The sequence below is a fragment of the Trachurus trachurus genome (assembly GCF_905171665.1).
Source record: "Trachurus trachurus genome assembly, chromosome: 21".
Lineage (NCBI taxonomy): Eukaryota > Metazoa > Chordata > Actinopteri > Carangiformes > Carangidae > Trachurus > Trachurus trachurus.
In genome coordinates this window covers 25,315,192-25,331,439 of record NC_139899.1, presented here as the reverse complement: position 1 = coordinate 25,331,439, position 16,248 = coordinate 25,315,192, and the positions used below count along the sequence as shown (strand labels likewise).

The window sequence follows — 16,248 nt, the reverse complement described above, 5'->3', positions numbered from 1 at the left end:
GGATCTGATTCATCACTCAGTACGTTTACATGAAACAAATTATTGCCTTAATCCCACTATAACTGGACAACTGAGTGCATGTAAACGCTTTAGTCCGACTAATATCAGAGTTCTCCAACTCCAACAACTGGAAATCGATTTTCTTCTGCATGTAATCGGATTGAAACTGGACAATGCATGAGCGCATGCTCCACAATAGTAGAGACGGCGCAAAGTGGAGCAGAGAAGCCGCCCGAAAACCCGTCATCAGCGCTGATTCAGTGCATTTCACACAGTGCGACCAGCGAGAGGTTATGTTTTATTTTAATTAAACGGCGGGTCTGGTTGAGGACTGTAGTTGAGAATTCATTAAGCTTATTAAATTGTTCATATTCAGTTTTTTACTCTGGGACAGAAAAGTCAACAGGACAGGGGGCCGTATTAACCCGCTGAAACGACGCATATTGCCGCTTGAGGAAGCGGAAACCGTCAGTTATTCGATTTTCTCTGTTGCATGTAAACTGGGACAAGGACAGAAGTCTGATTGGACGCCAAAATCAAATTTTAAGCATAGCTTGATTAAGCTGTGCATGTAAATGTACTGACTGGTGTTTCTATAAGATCATTTCTATATTCAATCTACACGCACTAAAAAAGAAATCTGACTTCAGAGCTCCTCCGAATTAAAAATGTTAAACCAGACATTTATAACAAGCCACCTGTGTGTGGATAAATGCAGCAAAGTTTATGCATATTTCTTTCTCTAATTAAGCTCAAGGTTGTAACCCTCATTATTATTTAGCTTGAGGTGTTGAGAGAGAGAGAGGCCCAAGTGTGCACCGTTAACTCTCAACCACATCTAGTTTCTCACCCTGCTGCCTCTCTCCCAGATGCCACGGTCGCCTCAGCGGCCTTCAACGACCCCCGTGACCCTCTGCACTCAACCTGCTGCAGAACACAAGCTCGTGCAACAACATTTACATTTCTTTCTCCGACTGTCAGTCCGTCGTCTGACAATTTTTTTTCTCGATGCCATGGCAACTCTGCAGCATTAATCAACAGGAACCTCTCGAAGCCCCATTACATTCAAATGCTGAGAGCTATTTGCAAACTGCAAAGTGACCTTGGCTCTTGATGGAGGAAGTTAAAATATACAGGAGGTGAGAGGGTTTTTACCCGGTGAGTCTGCCTGACCTCGGCAGGATGGAGGGACACGAAGCGGCTTTAAAGTGTCCACCAGGTTGTGAAAAATATTCATTATTGCAGTTTTTTCACTCGGTAGCGTGTGTGTGTCTCTGTGTGTGTGTGTGTGTGTTCTTTTATTTCTCCTCATAAGGTAAGTGCAGCCTTCAGGCAGGAACAGGTGTCATCATCAGACAATATTCATAACCCTGTTTCAACGCTCCACCAGCGACACAGCCTGCGGTTTTGGGTCAGCGGTACTAACCAAATTACCGCCTTTCTGCCCCTGACCTCCAGCTCCAACCCCCCCTCACCCCCCAACCCCCCACGCCCCCGCCCCCTGGGCTCTTTGTGCTTCTTGGCCTTTTTTGTCGTCGTAAATTGTTATACTACTTCTGCTGGGAAACTCAAGCGATAGAATTATATGGAAAATGTACAGTCCCTCTTGGCGTCTCTCCACCCACACAGGACTGTGGTTTCCCACCCCAGAATTTTTTTTATTTTTTTTCTTATCTACTGTGCGGACCACAGCAGGTCCCACTGTGATCCGACACAGAACCTCCTCCTATCTGGGCCGGTTGGTTGCGACAGGTCTGAAACAAAACAAAACAAAACAAAACAAAAAAGCTGCTTCACCTGCAATAAGCACAGTGCCACCTACGATCGACCTTGACTTCTAATGGTTTTGCACATCATCAGAGTGAGTGTGATAATGTAAAGTACCAGTGTTACTTGGAGCTGAGCCTCCCCTCCACAGTAGATCCCCTGTGTGCAGTTGAGCTGAGCAGAGAGTCCAAGTGACTCCTCTCTGCTCCACCCACCTTATTTTAATCATGACTACTAGACCCCCACTTTGTCCAACAGTGCATATATCTCAATCAATCTTTTTCTTTTTTTTTTTCCTCCAGGGATGGGTGGGCGATCTGGTCTGAAGTTATTATGATTAACTTTTTGGGTAGAGTCTGCATTTTTGTTTCTGCTCTGTGAATTTATTGTGAATGTTCAACCTGGAAAGTGTGAGTTGTGTCGTTTAAAGGGGAACTATGCAAGTCCGGTCGCTTTTCCTCTGTTTTGCTAACCCTCCTCCTGGCCAGGTGTATTTGTTTTCAACGAAGCCGGTGAGAAATCGATCAATAGAGCCATAGATGATGTTATATGATGTTAAGATGCGTATATTTGTGCAAGCTTATCTGTCATAAAAAAGAGATTACGGGTTACGGGGCACATTTGCGTCATGGTGCCGCAGAGACGAGAGCTGGGACACTTGGTCGGAGGCTCTGATCTTACTGGCAAGAGATGCTAGGTGGAAGGCAGAGAGCCTCCATTCTCCCTGGAACAAGTTACACGTCATTTATTTAACCATCACAAATACTCCAAAGCTGTTGTAAGTTCATAGTTCCTCTTTAAGGTTCTTTATATGTTGAAATGATTCAAGTATTTTCATTAAAAATGTGAGATGGCTCAATGAGTAGAGTTTGTTTCATGTGAGCTTTGTCCTAATTGCAGCAGCCAACGGTAAGCTGCATGTCAACTCGTCTCTCTCTCTCCTCCTAACCTTTCCATCTGTCTCTCCTGTCCTAACAAAATAAAGGCAAAAATGGCCAAAAGACTGTAACTCCACCGTCTTATTCTGCTCAGATGAAGAACTGGTCCATGTGCTGCTGCACTGAGCTCACTGAGGCTGCAGCAGGAACAAGGACTTCTGTCTCCACCATTAAAAGTCAGATCAACTACTATATTATATAGATGTTCATACTGTTGTTGATCTGATTTATACAGTTTAAAGCAGAAAAACATATTTTTTCTTGTGCGTACATGTACTGTACTTTGGAAAATTATCTATGTTTTTATTTATATAAAACTCTGCTACATCAAACTGATAACAGGACGACCTTTAGACCCAGATCTTTCTTTTTTTACATGATGCAAGTAGCAGCAATGGAGACTTTTCAGCCACCATTCATCATGTCGACACCGGTGTCAGACGCCGTATAAACCTCCATTCAACTTTAAAGTGTTTCCTTTTAACATCCAATGTTGTCAAACAGAGAACAACTTGAATTCTCTCCCTCTCTTTTTTTTTTTTTTTTTTTTTTGAAGTGCACAATTGATCTGAGGAATGAAAGAGCCGGAGCAAACAGCAGAACAGCAGGAGCTGCTAGTCGCGGAGTGGGTGCGGCGCTGAGTGGCTGTCGCGTTGAGCTGAGTGATGAAGGGACAGGAAGCTCTCGTAAAAGCTGAAGGCCAGCTTTGTTGTGCAGCATCCATCTGTCGAGCTCCCAGTCTGTCAGTCAGCCCCACTTGTTATCCATTTACAACCTGCAGTTTAGGAGCACAAAACCCCCAATGAGCGGCGGAGCTGTAAAACAGTCGCCGGTTTGAAAACACCTGCGGTGAACAACGGAGCGCGCGGCGAGGAGCGACGGAGATCGTGCAACGACGCGTGAGAGCGGTGCCAGATGAGAAGTTTGATTTTTAATGGATTGTTTTGGTACGAAATAGGACGACAGAGCCCCCCCTCCCCTTAGTGCTCTGATCCTCCGTCACCACACAGCTATGAAGGACAAACTGTACCAACCTTCTCCTCTGGATTAATGTCCACTGTACTGTACGGCCCAGTAAAGATTTGTCAAACAACCTTCTCTCTTGGCCCTTATCCACTAGCTCTCCTCGGCTCGACTCGTTTTTTGTTTTTTTCCCTTTTCACTACAGATAGTACCTGGTACCTGGTACTTTTTTTTGGCAACGCCTCTCACAAGGTTCCAAGCAAGCTGAGCCGATACTAATACCAATGTGACGTCAACCGACTGCCAGCCACTGGCCTCAGACTCTCATCATCCTCACACGTGTAACTTTTATTACGGAGCTATAAACTCTAAACTTCTCCTTTTATGACTAACCTTGGAAAGTGTGTGAACTAAATGTTTGTCACACACACACAACAATAATCACCTTTAATTGAACACGTGCCCAAATTCTCCACATTAAGTTTCTCCAATATTTCTCTTCTGGAAGTTATTCATAAATTAAATAAACAGGTTTTTTTGTGTTGAATGTTTTAAAACATTTTTTTATTGATGTTCTTACTTTCTTATTCTCCTTTATTTTGAACAAGACTAAGAAATAAAATTAATTGATCTTACACTGGAAAAATATAATGAAATACATATAAAACGATACAGTATGGCTCAGAAGCTTATCTTGTCCTGTCCCTAAATTAATTAACCAATGTCTTAACTCATTGAGTGCCGCGCTCCTTTCCAAAGTTTTAGTCAAGTGTACCGGCAATTTAGACCATTTTTGACTTTTTATGTAGAGCCATAGTGTATTCTATATTATTGCCACCAACACATACTGTGGCTCAATTGAAAGGTTTACCTTAATGCTTCAAGTGACCACAAACCGTTTGTTTCTACGTGCCTCCGTTCCTGAGAAAAGTCAAGCTAAACATGGCTGGGTTTCACCAAAATCCCTCCTTTTTTTCTAGAAAAGGAGATAGAGCGTCTTTTATGAAAGGTGCGCTGTTTGTGTCTGTCGCTCTTCTGACACTCGCATTTCTGGATCAAAGGGCTCGTATAAGATAAATATATACAACAGTTGTTGTTCTATTCACAAAACCACCATCGGGGGCGGGGGGGGCGCCACTAAACAACAATAACACAGACGCACCGTGCCGTGTCACAGCTTCTCCCAGCGGAGCGTGAGGGTCAGTCGGCCACCGCGGCTCGGGAAGACCGGTCCCGCCGGTGGTCGTGGTCCTTCTGTGGTACGGGTCGGTGATGCCGGTCTGCTTTGGTCCAGAGACCATCAGATTTTACCGCGGGAGGACTTTGGGGAGGACACGGTGTTGCTCCAGCTGAAGACCGGGCGGACTGTCGGCTGAGAGCTTCCTGGTTCAGCTCCGAGCAGCTCGAGCAGCTGGAGCAGCAGCGCGGGTGAGAGCAGAGCAGCAGCTGCGCTGCATCTGCATGCAGAACTCGTTTGCAGAAGCCGAGTTATGATAAAAACTTCCAGATCATGAGCTGTCATGTGACTTTGATCGTCATCTATTTCAGTTCTCCTCGTCGTAGAGTCCCCAAATTTACATATAATGTGTATTAAAGTGTCTATTTTCATAATTTAAAAAAAAAGCAAAAAACGTAAAATTACGTTTTCGGCACTCAACGCATGGGAACGAAAAACGAGAAATTACGTGGTTGGCACTCAATGAGTTAAAATGAAACACACTCGATTTCTGAGCAATTATACCTCGCACCGGCTGTTATAGATCGCTGTGTCCAGCTGTGATCACACAGCAATTATTACAATGTTTCCATTTTGCAGTTAGAGAGAGAGAGAGAGAGAGAGAGAGAGAGAGAGAGAGAGACCGGGTGTATACGGGCAATAACTGAAACAGGCCGGTTAGAAAAGAAAAAGGAAAATCAGAGAATACAGGATATGTCCAGGAGACTCCTCGGGACGTGAGGGAGGGGGGATCGGTTGGTGGCTCAGGTATTATAATGATGAGGATATTGCTGTCAGCTGACGTGTGCTCCGTGCAGATGTAACGGAGGTGCGCGGACTGTCTGTGTAACGGAGGTGCGTGGAGCTCCGTTACACAGACACTTCACAAACTTTATTTTGTGGGCTCAGGACAGACTAGATCATGATTAGTCTGTGTTATATAAAGCGCCATATATATAGCACTCACTCTCGTTCATAATGATTATTGAATTATAACGTAATAATAGCCTAATTCTCTCGGCTGCTGTCCAGTCCGGTAATAACAGGTTTCTGTGGGCGTGGAGCCTAAACTACGTAGTAGCCTATCCAGGTAGAACAACTGTAAAACACTGGAGTTGATAACAAACTGACCTAGAAAAAATAAAAATCCAGTGAACAGCGACATCGACTCTTGACATGAGAGCAGCACACGTGTCCAGATGCGTCACTTTCAACTGTAGGCAGAAGTGTGTGCTGTAGGTGCAACATCGGTGCTGTAACATCACTCAGTCTAACCCCCCAACCACATCCAATCAAGACCCCAACACAACATAATATGAAGAAGGACTAACACTTATTATGTTTTCCACTTACAGAACTGTTTGCGACTGGAAACAATGTAATTAGGCTACACATGACGAGACCGCCGTGGCGTTTTAAGGGGGATTAGAATGTTGGCGGTTCTAGTGTTAATACACACATTGACACAGGCTAGCACACACGAGCTACCCACAGACACACAGCTGAGGGGCCGAGGCGGCACGGAGAAATGCACATCTGGTGGCGTGCCCCCTCAGTGGGTGCTCAACCTGGTCAGTGGGTGGCTGCTCGTGCACCGGAGCGCCCACGGAATCGGCGCATATGTGTCCAGGAGTAGGATTAGTATTTCGTTCCCACGAAATAGCAAGTCGTTCCCACGAAATAGTAATTCGTTCCCACGATTTAGGTATTTCGTGGGAACGACTTACTATTTCGTGGGAACGACTTGCTATTTCGTGGGAACGACTTATATTTTTTTTATTCCATGATATATCACGGGCTCCGTAGTCATGTGACTTTGATCGTCATCTATTTCAGTTCTCCTCGTCGTAGAGTCCCCAAATTTACATATAATGTGTATTAAAGTGTCTATTTTCATAATTAAAAAAAAAAAGCAAAAAACGTAAAATTACGTTTTTGGCACTCAACGCATGGGAACGAAAAACGAGAAATTACGTGGTTGGCACTCAATGAGTTAATTATGGTAATACAACTATTATTATCATTATTTAGTGATATTTTCCTCATTGCCTGCTGGTGGATGGAGCTACATACTTACATAGAATAACACTTGATGTACTACACTTTGCATGTGTTTTGCTCTTCCCCCATGCATACCATAAATAATTGAGCACAACAAACAAACCATAAACCTCTCTGTGATGGAAACAGAGACAGGCGATGGAGATAAAGTGAGGGACTCTCGCCTTAAGTGTTGTGTGTGTTTCTTTTTTTTTCTGACGGCGCCGTGAGCAGAGACGATCCGGTCTGATCCGAGTTCACTGCTGAGCTACGACCGAGACTTGTTCAATTTACCGTTTATTCTCTAAACGGTAAATGGACTGCACTTACATCGTTTTTCCCCCGGTCTCATCCACCATTCAGAGCTCTTTGCACGGCACACACCACGATGATACAGTGCTTTTCTACCAGATACAAACACTCACACACCAGTGTTACATGGACCCATTCAAGACACCACACAAAACCTTCAACTTATAAGTCTGGTGGAAAGAAGTAATGGATTACAACAGAGAAAACTGATTCACTGGTTCACTGATATCTTTAGTTATGAAGTGGTACTGTACAGTATTTTTCTTACTCAGTATTGCAATTCTCTGGGATTATTTAGTCTATTTTAGTCACCTGTGATGGAATTGAACATTTCCTTATCCATGTGCATGTTTCTATTCACTCTAATTATGTGGCTAAAGTTTGTTTGTTATGTTACAGCTGCTTGTATTAATGTTGCTCTACTTCCTGTGCCAGAGCAGCCATTTTATCCCTGATTTACTGTCAGACTGATGTTTTCAGATCCTAAAACATCAACAAACATATTAAAATGTGAGATCTGTAGGTATTTAATAAAATGTCAGGTGCAGGAGGATGTTTTAGGGATGACTGAACCAACACTACAGTATGTCTGCAGGCGAGTGTGTATAGGGGATATGGTGGAGAAACATCAGTAATAATGTAGAATGTTTATAAGAATAAGAAATATACTGTAGAAGTAAAAAAAAGCGTGAACCGATGAACCACACGCTGCTGACCGATCAATAATCCAACTAACTGATGCATTGCTCAGTATTTAAAACTGTAAATATCAGTAGCTGAGCACAGTTCGACCTTCTTCTTCTACGTATTTCCTTCGAGCCTTGCTCACTTATCGACAGCCCGCTGTGTTGAAAAGAACTCACAGCAACAAGTGATGCTACATTGGAGGCCAATACACAATAAAACCTTCAGCATTCAGCCGTTATAAAAGAAAATAAAAAAAAAACGTTTATATAAATCATACATGGTATCTTGTATCTGCTGGTGTAGCCTCCAGAGGTTGCAACCGATTTATTTATTATCTTTTATTCACTCACTGTGTGTATGTGTGTATGTGTCTGCATACTTCAAATCTTTCACTGGAGGATAAAAAAAACAGGATAGTTTGTTTCCAGGTGACGACGGAGAGAGAAAGAGAGAGAGAGAGATGAGCAGAGGAGGCTGAGGAAGTCACTGTCAAACATCTCTCACATTCAGCTAAATGTTGCAGGGGAAGTGTAAAAGCAGAGGAGAGGAAGAGGGGGAGGAGGAGGAGGAGGAAGAGTGGGGGCGTCTAAACATGACAAACATGACAGCTCTCACCGCGCAGGACCATGAAAGCTCAGCAGTGTCATGAAAAATAAACAGCGCTGTGTGTAACTCATGGTGAAAGACAACTCTGCAGCTCCTCATGTGTCGTGTGTAACATTAAAGTGCTGATGATGTTTTTTGTTTTTTATAAGCACACTCTTCCCTCCTGTGTAATTAAATCTGGTTCATCAAACCCAGGGCCTTTTGACAGCGTCGCGTTAATTTATCCCTCCATCTCTGCCGCATCGTCTCCCCGAACCAGAGGTGAAGGGGGGCGAGTTTATTAATGCGTCAGTTAACGAGAAGTCCATTAATTCGGCGGATTCTTCTGGACCGGGGCCGTGGATTGGACGCAGACCTCATGCCGACACATTCATCATGGCAGGGCAGCGCGCTGCAGTGCGGGGGCCCCACCAGGACACTGGAGACTCAAACAATGACTCACTGCTTGGCTCAACCTGACATGGCAGCTATTTAATCATTCATTAGTGCTGGAGCTGGTGGATGTGCTGCTGCTGCTGCTGCTGCTGCTGCTGCTGCTGCTGCTGGGGGTGCGAGGTGGCGGCGGCGGCGGCGGCGGCGGGTGGGCAGCTGAAAGTGAGAGGTGTCGGAGCGAGGGTGGCACACAAACATAAACACAGAAAACACTGTGTGCACTTTTGTTGAAAAACAGAAAACTGTGCTTTTGACGACTGGATATTAGACGAGAGAGAGAGAGAGAGAAGCTTTTGCACGATCAAGCTAATTTGGACGCCAGTGAGAACGAGATAATTATTTGCACAGGTTTGGCTCTAACTGGATCCAAACTGTAAAAATTTTGGCTCGTTTACATTTATCTCGTTTGATTAACATTTATGAGACGTGTGTGTTTCAGCATGTTCCTGGATATAAGCAACTACCTTGTCGGGTATAATAATACAATAGGAAATCAACATTTTGCTATCAAATATATTTAGGGCTGAAGTGAAAACAAGACAAGATTAATCACTTGTTGATTCACCATCTGCCTGCTGACACTGTTATCCATTTTAATTCTCTAGTTTTTGCCACAGATGTTTTCTTTAAATGAGAAGAAAAACAATGAAAGATGAAAAATACTTTCATATTAATATGTTTTCAGTGCAATTTCTTATTTATTACTCATTTAGGAAATGATATTCTCAGAAGCACTGTTATTATATTCATAACAGCATTGTTTTTATTCATATCACGTGTCAGTATTATATTGTGATATTCGTTTTAATCTCATTATGATGCACTGCAGCACAATGAATAAAGATTGTTTTGTTCAATTCAAAACATATTTAAAAACATCATCTACATCTTCTAACTGTCGTCTAAATGAGGGGTGAAGGCCACTCGTATAAACTGTTCATGCACTTCTGTAAATACCAAACTCATCTGTCTTCATCTTAAAACTATGAGCTGATAAAGTGAAACGGGCAAAAAAAAAAACATCCGCACTTCAAAGGTCAAACTTCCCTCAATGTGGACGACGTGCACACACACACACGCAACAGCTGCAGCTAAACTCACTGTAACATTTGGGAACTTACACACACACCACACCACAACACACACACACACACACACACACACACACACACACACACACACACACACACACACACACACACACACACACACACACACACACACAGGGGAGGAGTGATTGAACTTGACCAAGAGTGATGTGTTTAATCTCCTAAATGGAAATCCACACTATGCCCTTATTCCAGCCTCAGAGCTGTGAGCGGCCTGGGTACGGCTGCACCCGTTGGGTTGAGCACATCTTTGATTTTTTTTTTTTTTTTTTTTACGAGGGCCGAGCTTAATAACACTTTTTGCTGCCAATTATGCCGCCAGGCCTCTGCAGGCTTGGAATATATTGCTCCCCTATGAGCCGGGAATTACCTGTTTAGTCAAAAAAAAAAAAAAAAAGGGGGCAGAGCGAAAGCCGGAGTAAAGCCACGGCCATGTTGCTCAGATTGAGCCTGAGTTAGTTTAACCTTTCATGAGTAGCCACGTTTACATGTGCATGTCTTCTACAATCGGATTATGATCATTCAGCTTCACTGTTTACATGGACGTGATAATATGTAACAAATTGATCTGATTAAAACGTGCGTGTACATGTATCAAGCAGTTAATCAGAATAAATTCACTGTGACATGCGCAGTGAAGTTTTGCTGGTCAAATTTGTTGAAAACAGTAGAAGGAGAAGCTTTTCCTTCCCTGTGCTCACCTTCTCTCTCATACGTGCCTGTTGCCTCCTCTGATCAAATCCACACGATATGGTCCAATGGATCTATATAATGTTATTTCTGTTTCTGGTTTTCTCTGTAATTAAGCTGCAAGCACAGCAGTTTATACTTCTCCTGCGATCCATGCGAGGGGGTCGGCTACAGCAGGACCCTCACATAAAGTAACAGCAACGGTTAATTGAAACAAAAAACTAAAACAGGAGCCAGTGGATGAAGGTCAGAGGCAGGGACTACTTTGATCAGATTAACCGTTTACATGGATCTTGATCCGAACATCGACTGGCATGAACCACCCATCTTCATCGGAAAGAACTTTCTTTCCAAATGAGCATGTTCGGATTTCAAATTTTCCATTCGGATCGGCATTTATTCCTATTTTATTCTGATTCTTTGAGTTTATGTCAACATGGCTAGTGTTACAGTAGCTGCGAGCTAATGCATGCAGGAATAAGAGCATCACACCAAGAGCTGCTAATGAAAAAAGTGACACGCCCCCCTCCTCCTCCTCTTCCTCCTCTTATGCCATTAACAGGAGCTCCAAGCAGCTTCATTGTCTCCTCTCTCCTCCTCCTCCTCCTCCTCTTCACCGTCTAATCTCCCTCTTGTGTAACCGAAGAGCTTCTCTTGTCTGCTGCTCCTCAAGACTCGACTCAAGCACAATTTATCCTCATTGTCTCATATTCCTGTCATTGTCATTTCATTTATTATTATACGTTTTTTTTTATAATTCTTCACTTTTTAATAAGGCAACCGGCCCGTCACTGTTTGTTATCACAGGTTTTATTACACCGGGCGCTCCGGCAGCTACCTGTGATATAGAAACCCCCACTTTGTTTAGTGCCAGATCCTCACTTACACACCTCTATTTAATGAATCCAGACGTGGCCGTTGTCAGGAGAATGTGTTGACTGTCGCTCCTGTCTGCATTACATCACTGTTTGTTGGCTCCGATAACTGTAAAATGGCCCCGTTTCCCATTACATGTAATCTACCTTGATCTTTCTCCCTGACCTGCATCCACTCACTCACCACCACCTAAATCTTCATCCAAGGTTTATCTTCTGTCTCTCTCTCACTGCTTTACTCTATCACCCCCTAATGTACTCCCTCTCTTTTTACACTCAGCTCAGAGGAATCGTTAAACACACCCAGAATGATATGGAGAAAACAACGTCTAACCTTCAAAATTTATGGCAAAATATCTCCCTCCTTCATCTGTAACTCAGTCAAATCTGTCATAACATTAGATCGATATGATTTACACCATTGTCCTATTGTGAATAAATGTCCAGGAATCAGCTCAGAAATCACACAAAAACAAGATGCAGCGCAGTTTTGAAGCTCAGACTGGGCTGCTCCACTGCCGCCAAACTCACAGCTAAATCCTAAAATTGCTGATTTATGTCAGGAATATGTACATGTAACTGGACAGTTAAGTAAAACTTTATGCCTTAATAAAATGCAAACAAGTGAGTGATATAATAACTAACCCTCTGAACGGGTGTCATTAAGGTAGAAATTAGCTGAACTGAACCCAAACAGTTTTTTCTTTTTAATCCATTTATCGGGCAAGTCATCACATTCAGTACTAAGGAATTTAAGTTTAAGGTAAGTACTTAAGTTTAGAATAAGTTTTTTTACACATCTGTTCCTTTAATTATATCTGTGTGGTTTTTAATTTTTTTAATTTCACCTGAAGGGTGAAGAACCAAATATGGTAACTGACCTTCACTGACCTTGATTTGCAGTGGGATTTTTTTTATTTTTTTTGAAAGAATAAAAAAACTCTTCTAATATCTCCAATAATCGTCTTTGAAATGTTGAATTTCAAAGTGTTTAAAATGAGTGGCCTTATAACCAGGCTGAAAACAATAAGCTGAACATGTTAACATGAGAGTCAGTGGGGAGTGACTCTCATTCAAACAAGTGCACTTTATGGTTTGAGAGTGTTGGCTTCATTTTTCAGCCTTGGTTTGTTGCTTACTTCAGTATTTAATGTAATTCAGTGGTTCTATGTCCATATCTACGATTACAGAGCTTATTGTAGAAAACAACAGTTGGTTGATTGTGACGCTTCATAGAGCAAAATGTGTCTTATTATAATAATTGAAGGCTCAACCTGCATCCATTGTCTTTTCAACACAGCTCTTGAGTGTTAACTCCCTTTAACACCGACGCTCTCCTCCATCCATTCATACACAGACACATAAACCGTGTGGGAAACATCAAACCATGTGAACAACCAACCGATGGCTTTTCTGAGGAGCCCACATTACTCTGAAAATATCAATAAATTGCATCTTGGTTACGACATGTGGTGACTGTTAACAGCCTCCTCCTCTTCGTTTAACCTTGCTGTCGTCTCTCCACGTCCTTTATTCACTCCACACTTTTCTCCTCTTCCTCTCTTCCTTCTTCCCTGTTCTCCAGCCCGAATTCCTCCCTCCATCCCTCTGTCCACTGCTCCACCACAGTGATCCCGAGGTTAATTAGCCCTCCGAGTGTCAGACTGTTAGATCGCCCTCTGCCTACCTGCTACATGCCCTATGATTGCCTCAGTCGGGGTACTAACAAGCCCGGGCGTCGACATCGGTGCAGGCAGAAAGTAAGGAAATAATAATAAAAAAAAAAGAAAGACAGGAGGGGGGAGGGAAGAGCAGACGAAGAGAAGATTGTTCTCCGGGGAAATTCAGAGGAGATAGAGCAGATGATGAATAGATGGACAGATATAAAAAATTGTGATTGTTAAATGTCACAAAAAAGGGGGAGAGTGGGGACAGTAAACTGGTACAAAGAGGTTATAAAGTAAAACAGAAGGAAATAGCCTCAGTAAAGACAGAAATAGATAATAAAGACGGGTGAAGACGGTGGGTTGTGAGAAAGAGCATGGTTTAAAAAAAAAAAGAAAAAAAGAAAAAATAACAGAGTAGAGGGTAGACTGACATAACGGACGGGTGAAAAATGGGAGAAAGAAGCTGGTAATGGGTGAGGAGGATGGAAACAGAAATAAATGAGCAGAGCATCAGATGTGATGGACAAGAAGAAGGAGAAGAGGAGGTTGTTAAAGGAAGAGGGGGAGGAAGAGAAACAGACGGAGGAAGAAGAGTAACGAGAGTCAACGGACACTCAACAGGGAATTAAGCCAATAACAGCACTATTCATTTCTTATCTGAAATATTAATTTGCAATAATGTTCCATTACATCCGAGCTTCAAGGCTGCATCAACTGGAGGTTTCCTACAGGACAAATAGAGTCTCACTTTGAACATCTGCTATACTGGTTAATAAAAGACTAATAACAAAAAATATTAAACAGAAATAAAACTATGCAAATAAAAAAAAAAGATTGTCCCTAGATTCCTCTGACTTTAAATTAGGAATCTTACCACAGATTATAGATAGTAAAAATAAGATTTTATTATCAGGAGTCTTTCGTCTAGTTGCCAAGAAGATGATAACGGTCTCTTGGTTTAGACAAAAAAAAAAGAAAAGTCATTTTGACCATGTAGAAACAAAGAGACGAGAAGGCCAATAACATGGATTTAATAACTGTAAAGCTGATGTTAAAAATGCAGAATGGTCTCCTATATATTCATATTTGTTCAACTGATGGAGAATAAAGAAGATTAATTTCTGGTATTTAAGTGTGTGTATCAATATTTGTACATATTTGTATGCTCACATACATAGTATTATGTGCACGTGTAAATGCTATTGAATTTGTTTTGCTGTGTTTTGTCTGTCCATTAGTTTGTGTGGTACCTAATTTTTACATCTTGTTGTTTTCCTCTGAACAATAACATCATATATCTCCTGTTACTGAACAACCCGTTCTGTAAAATATTATTTGTAGAACTGAAATAAAAAGAAGCTTGAATACAAGTAATTGTGTAACTCGAGGAAACGGGGAAAATAAAAACGTCTGTTTGTTTGTTTTTTCATCCAAATCAAAACATCAGTTTTTACCCGTCTGACATTTGCATTTGAACGATGAACAAACAGTGAATTAGCTGCAGCTTCTGTTTGTAGTTCCCTTCAGTTTTGATCTGACAGATCTGGTGCAGCGTCGTTACTGCTCAGTTCCTGTTTCTATGTTTTATTTTTTTTTAAAGTGAAAGTGAAGCATGTACACACCACACCGAAGTCCAGATTCTGCTCGATCCACTCCTGACCGTCCTTGAACTCCTCATGGAGACCCATGATGTACAGCGTGTCTAAAGCATCCACGATGGTCGCCCCGAGCTGGGAATTACCTGCACAGGAGACACGGTTAAAACAAACAGGAGAAATTAGATTCATTTGTCCGGTCACGCACCAGCTCAATTTGTTTCAGAGGAAAAAACCCTGCACCTGTGGGAGTTATGAGTGGAAAACTAATCACACAAACACAATGGGCCTCATTTGTGGAGGAGAAAACCAACACATTTGTTGCACTGGAAAAATGAAGAAATTACTCAGACATTTTAATACATGATTTAAATATATACAATTAAAAACTTTCATCGCACGTCAAGCAGAAACAGAGCCGTGGAAACAGGCAGGAAATGTAAATCCACAGAAAAAGCTGGAGATTTTTTAACACAGCACAGTGTTGAGCGACTGTTGAGTCATGTTCAACTGAGACTTTGACAAACCACTGGGAAGGCCCGAGGTCCTTTCAACATCATGCCGGAGGACTACAGCGGTAAATTAGCCTCTGGCTGACACCGGCACAGTCACAGAAATGTCAATTAATGTGCACTGTCCTCTAAATAAAAGTAAATAAATATATAAAGTCATAACAACATGACGTGAATCACAACATCTGTGCAGTGTTGTCCCCCGACCAGCATGAGGCGCTGTGACATGAGGTGACTGGACGAACACTGAGTGATCACAATGACTCTGTCTGTTTAGTCCTCTCTCTATAATGTCTATTTCTACTGTATGTTTATTAAACGCCTTCTCTTCTCATTTCAGACTCTTCCAGTCACCTACTCCTGATATTTCTTTACTTTCTCTTTTCTGAAGTATTGAAAATCCTCTCTCTCCTCCACTGCTCTCAGCATCACCACAGGAGCTGGTGAACGGGTGTGAGTAAGTGAAGAGAGAGGAAACACACACAAGGAAACCGAACATTACTGACTATAACTTATTAAATTAATAGCCAGTGTCAAAGAAATCAGATTTTATCTTATTTACCATTACTTTAAAGGGATAGTTCAACATTTTGGCAAATTGGCCCATTGCCAATCCCAATCAAACTTATTATTGTCGGTGCCGGTGCTGTTTTTAGAACGGTGGAGCAGAGCCGTGAGCTGCTCAGAGCTACGCTACGGAGGCTCATGGGATTTCTTTGTTTCCCTCATCAAGCTCATCAAATACACAATCCAACAACTCCAAAACGCTCTGGTGGACAAGTTGTGACCTGCACATTCACCACGCTATGAGATAATAACGAGATGTTACAAGAGAGAGT

The 16,248-nt window shown here is 42.2% G+C and overlaps 1 protein-coding gene across 1 annotated transcript in view; it reads right to left on the bottom strand.

Moving 5' to 3' along the window:
- Positions 1 to 16,248, bottom strand: part of man1a2 (mannosidase, alpha, class 1A, member 2) — a 176,703-nt gene that overhangs the window by 72,541 nt on the left and 87,914 nt on the right. Inside the window, exon 5 of the mRNA XM_083997156.1 lies at positions 14,925 to 15,043. Coding sequence (XP_083853282.1) covers positions 14,925 to 15,043 — 119 coding nt within the window. The remainder of the gene's footprint in view (positions 1 to 14,924; positions 15,044 to 16,248) is intronic.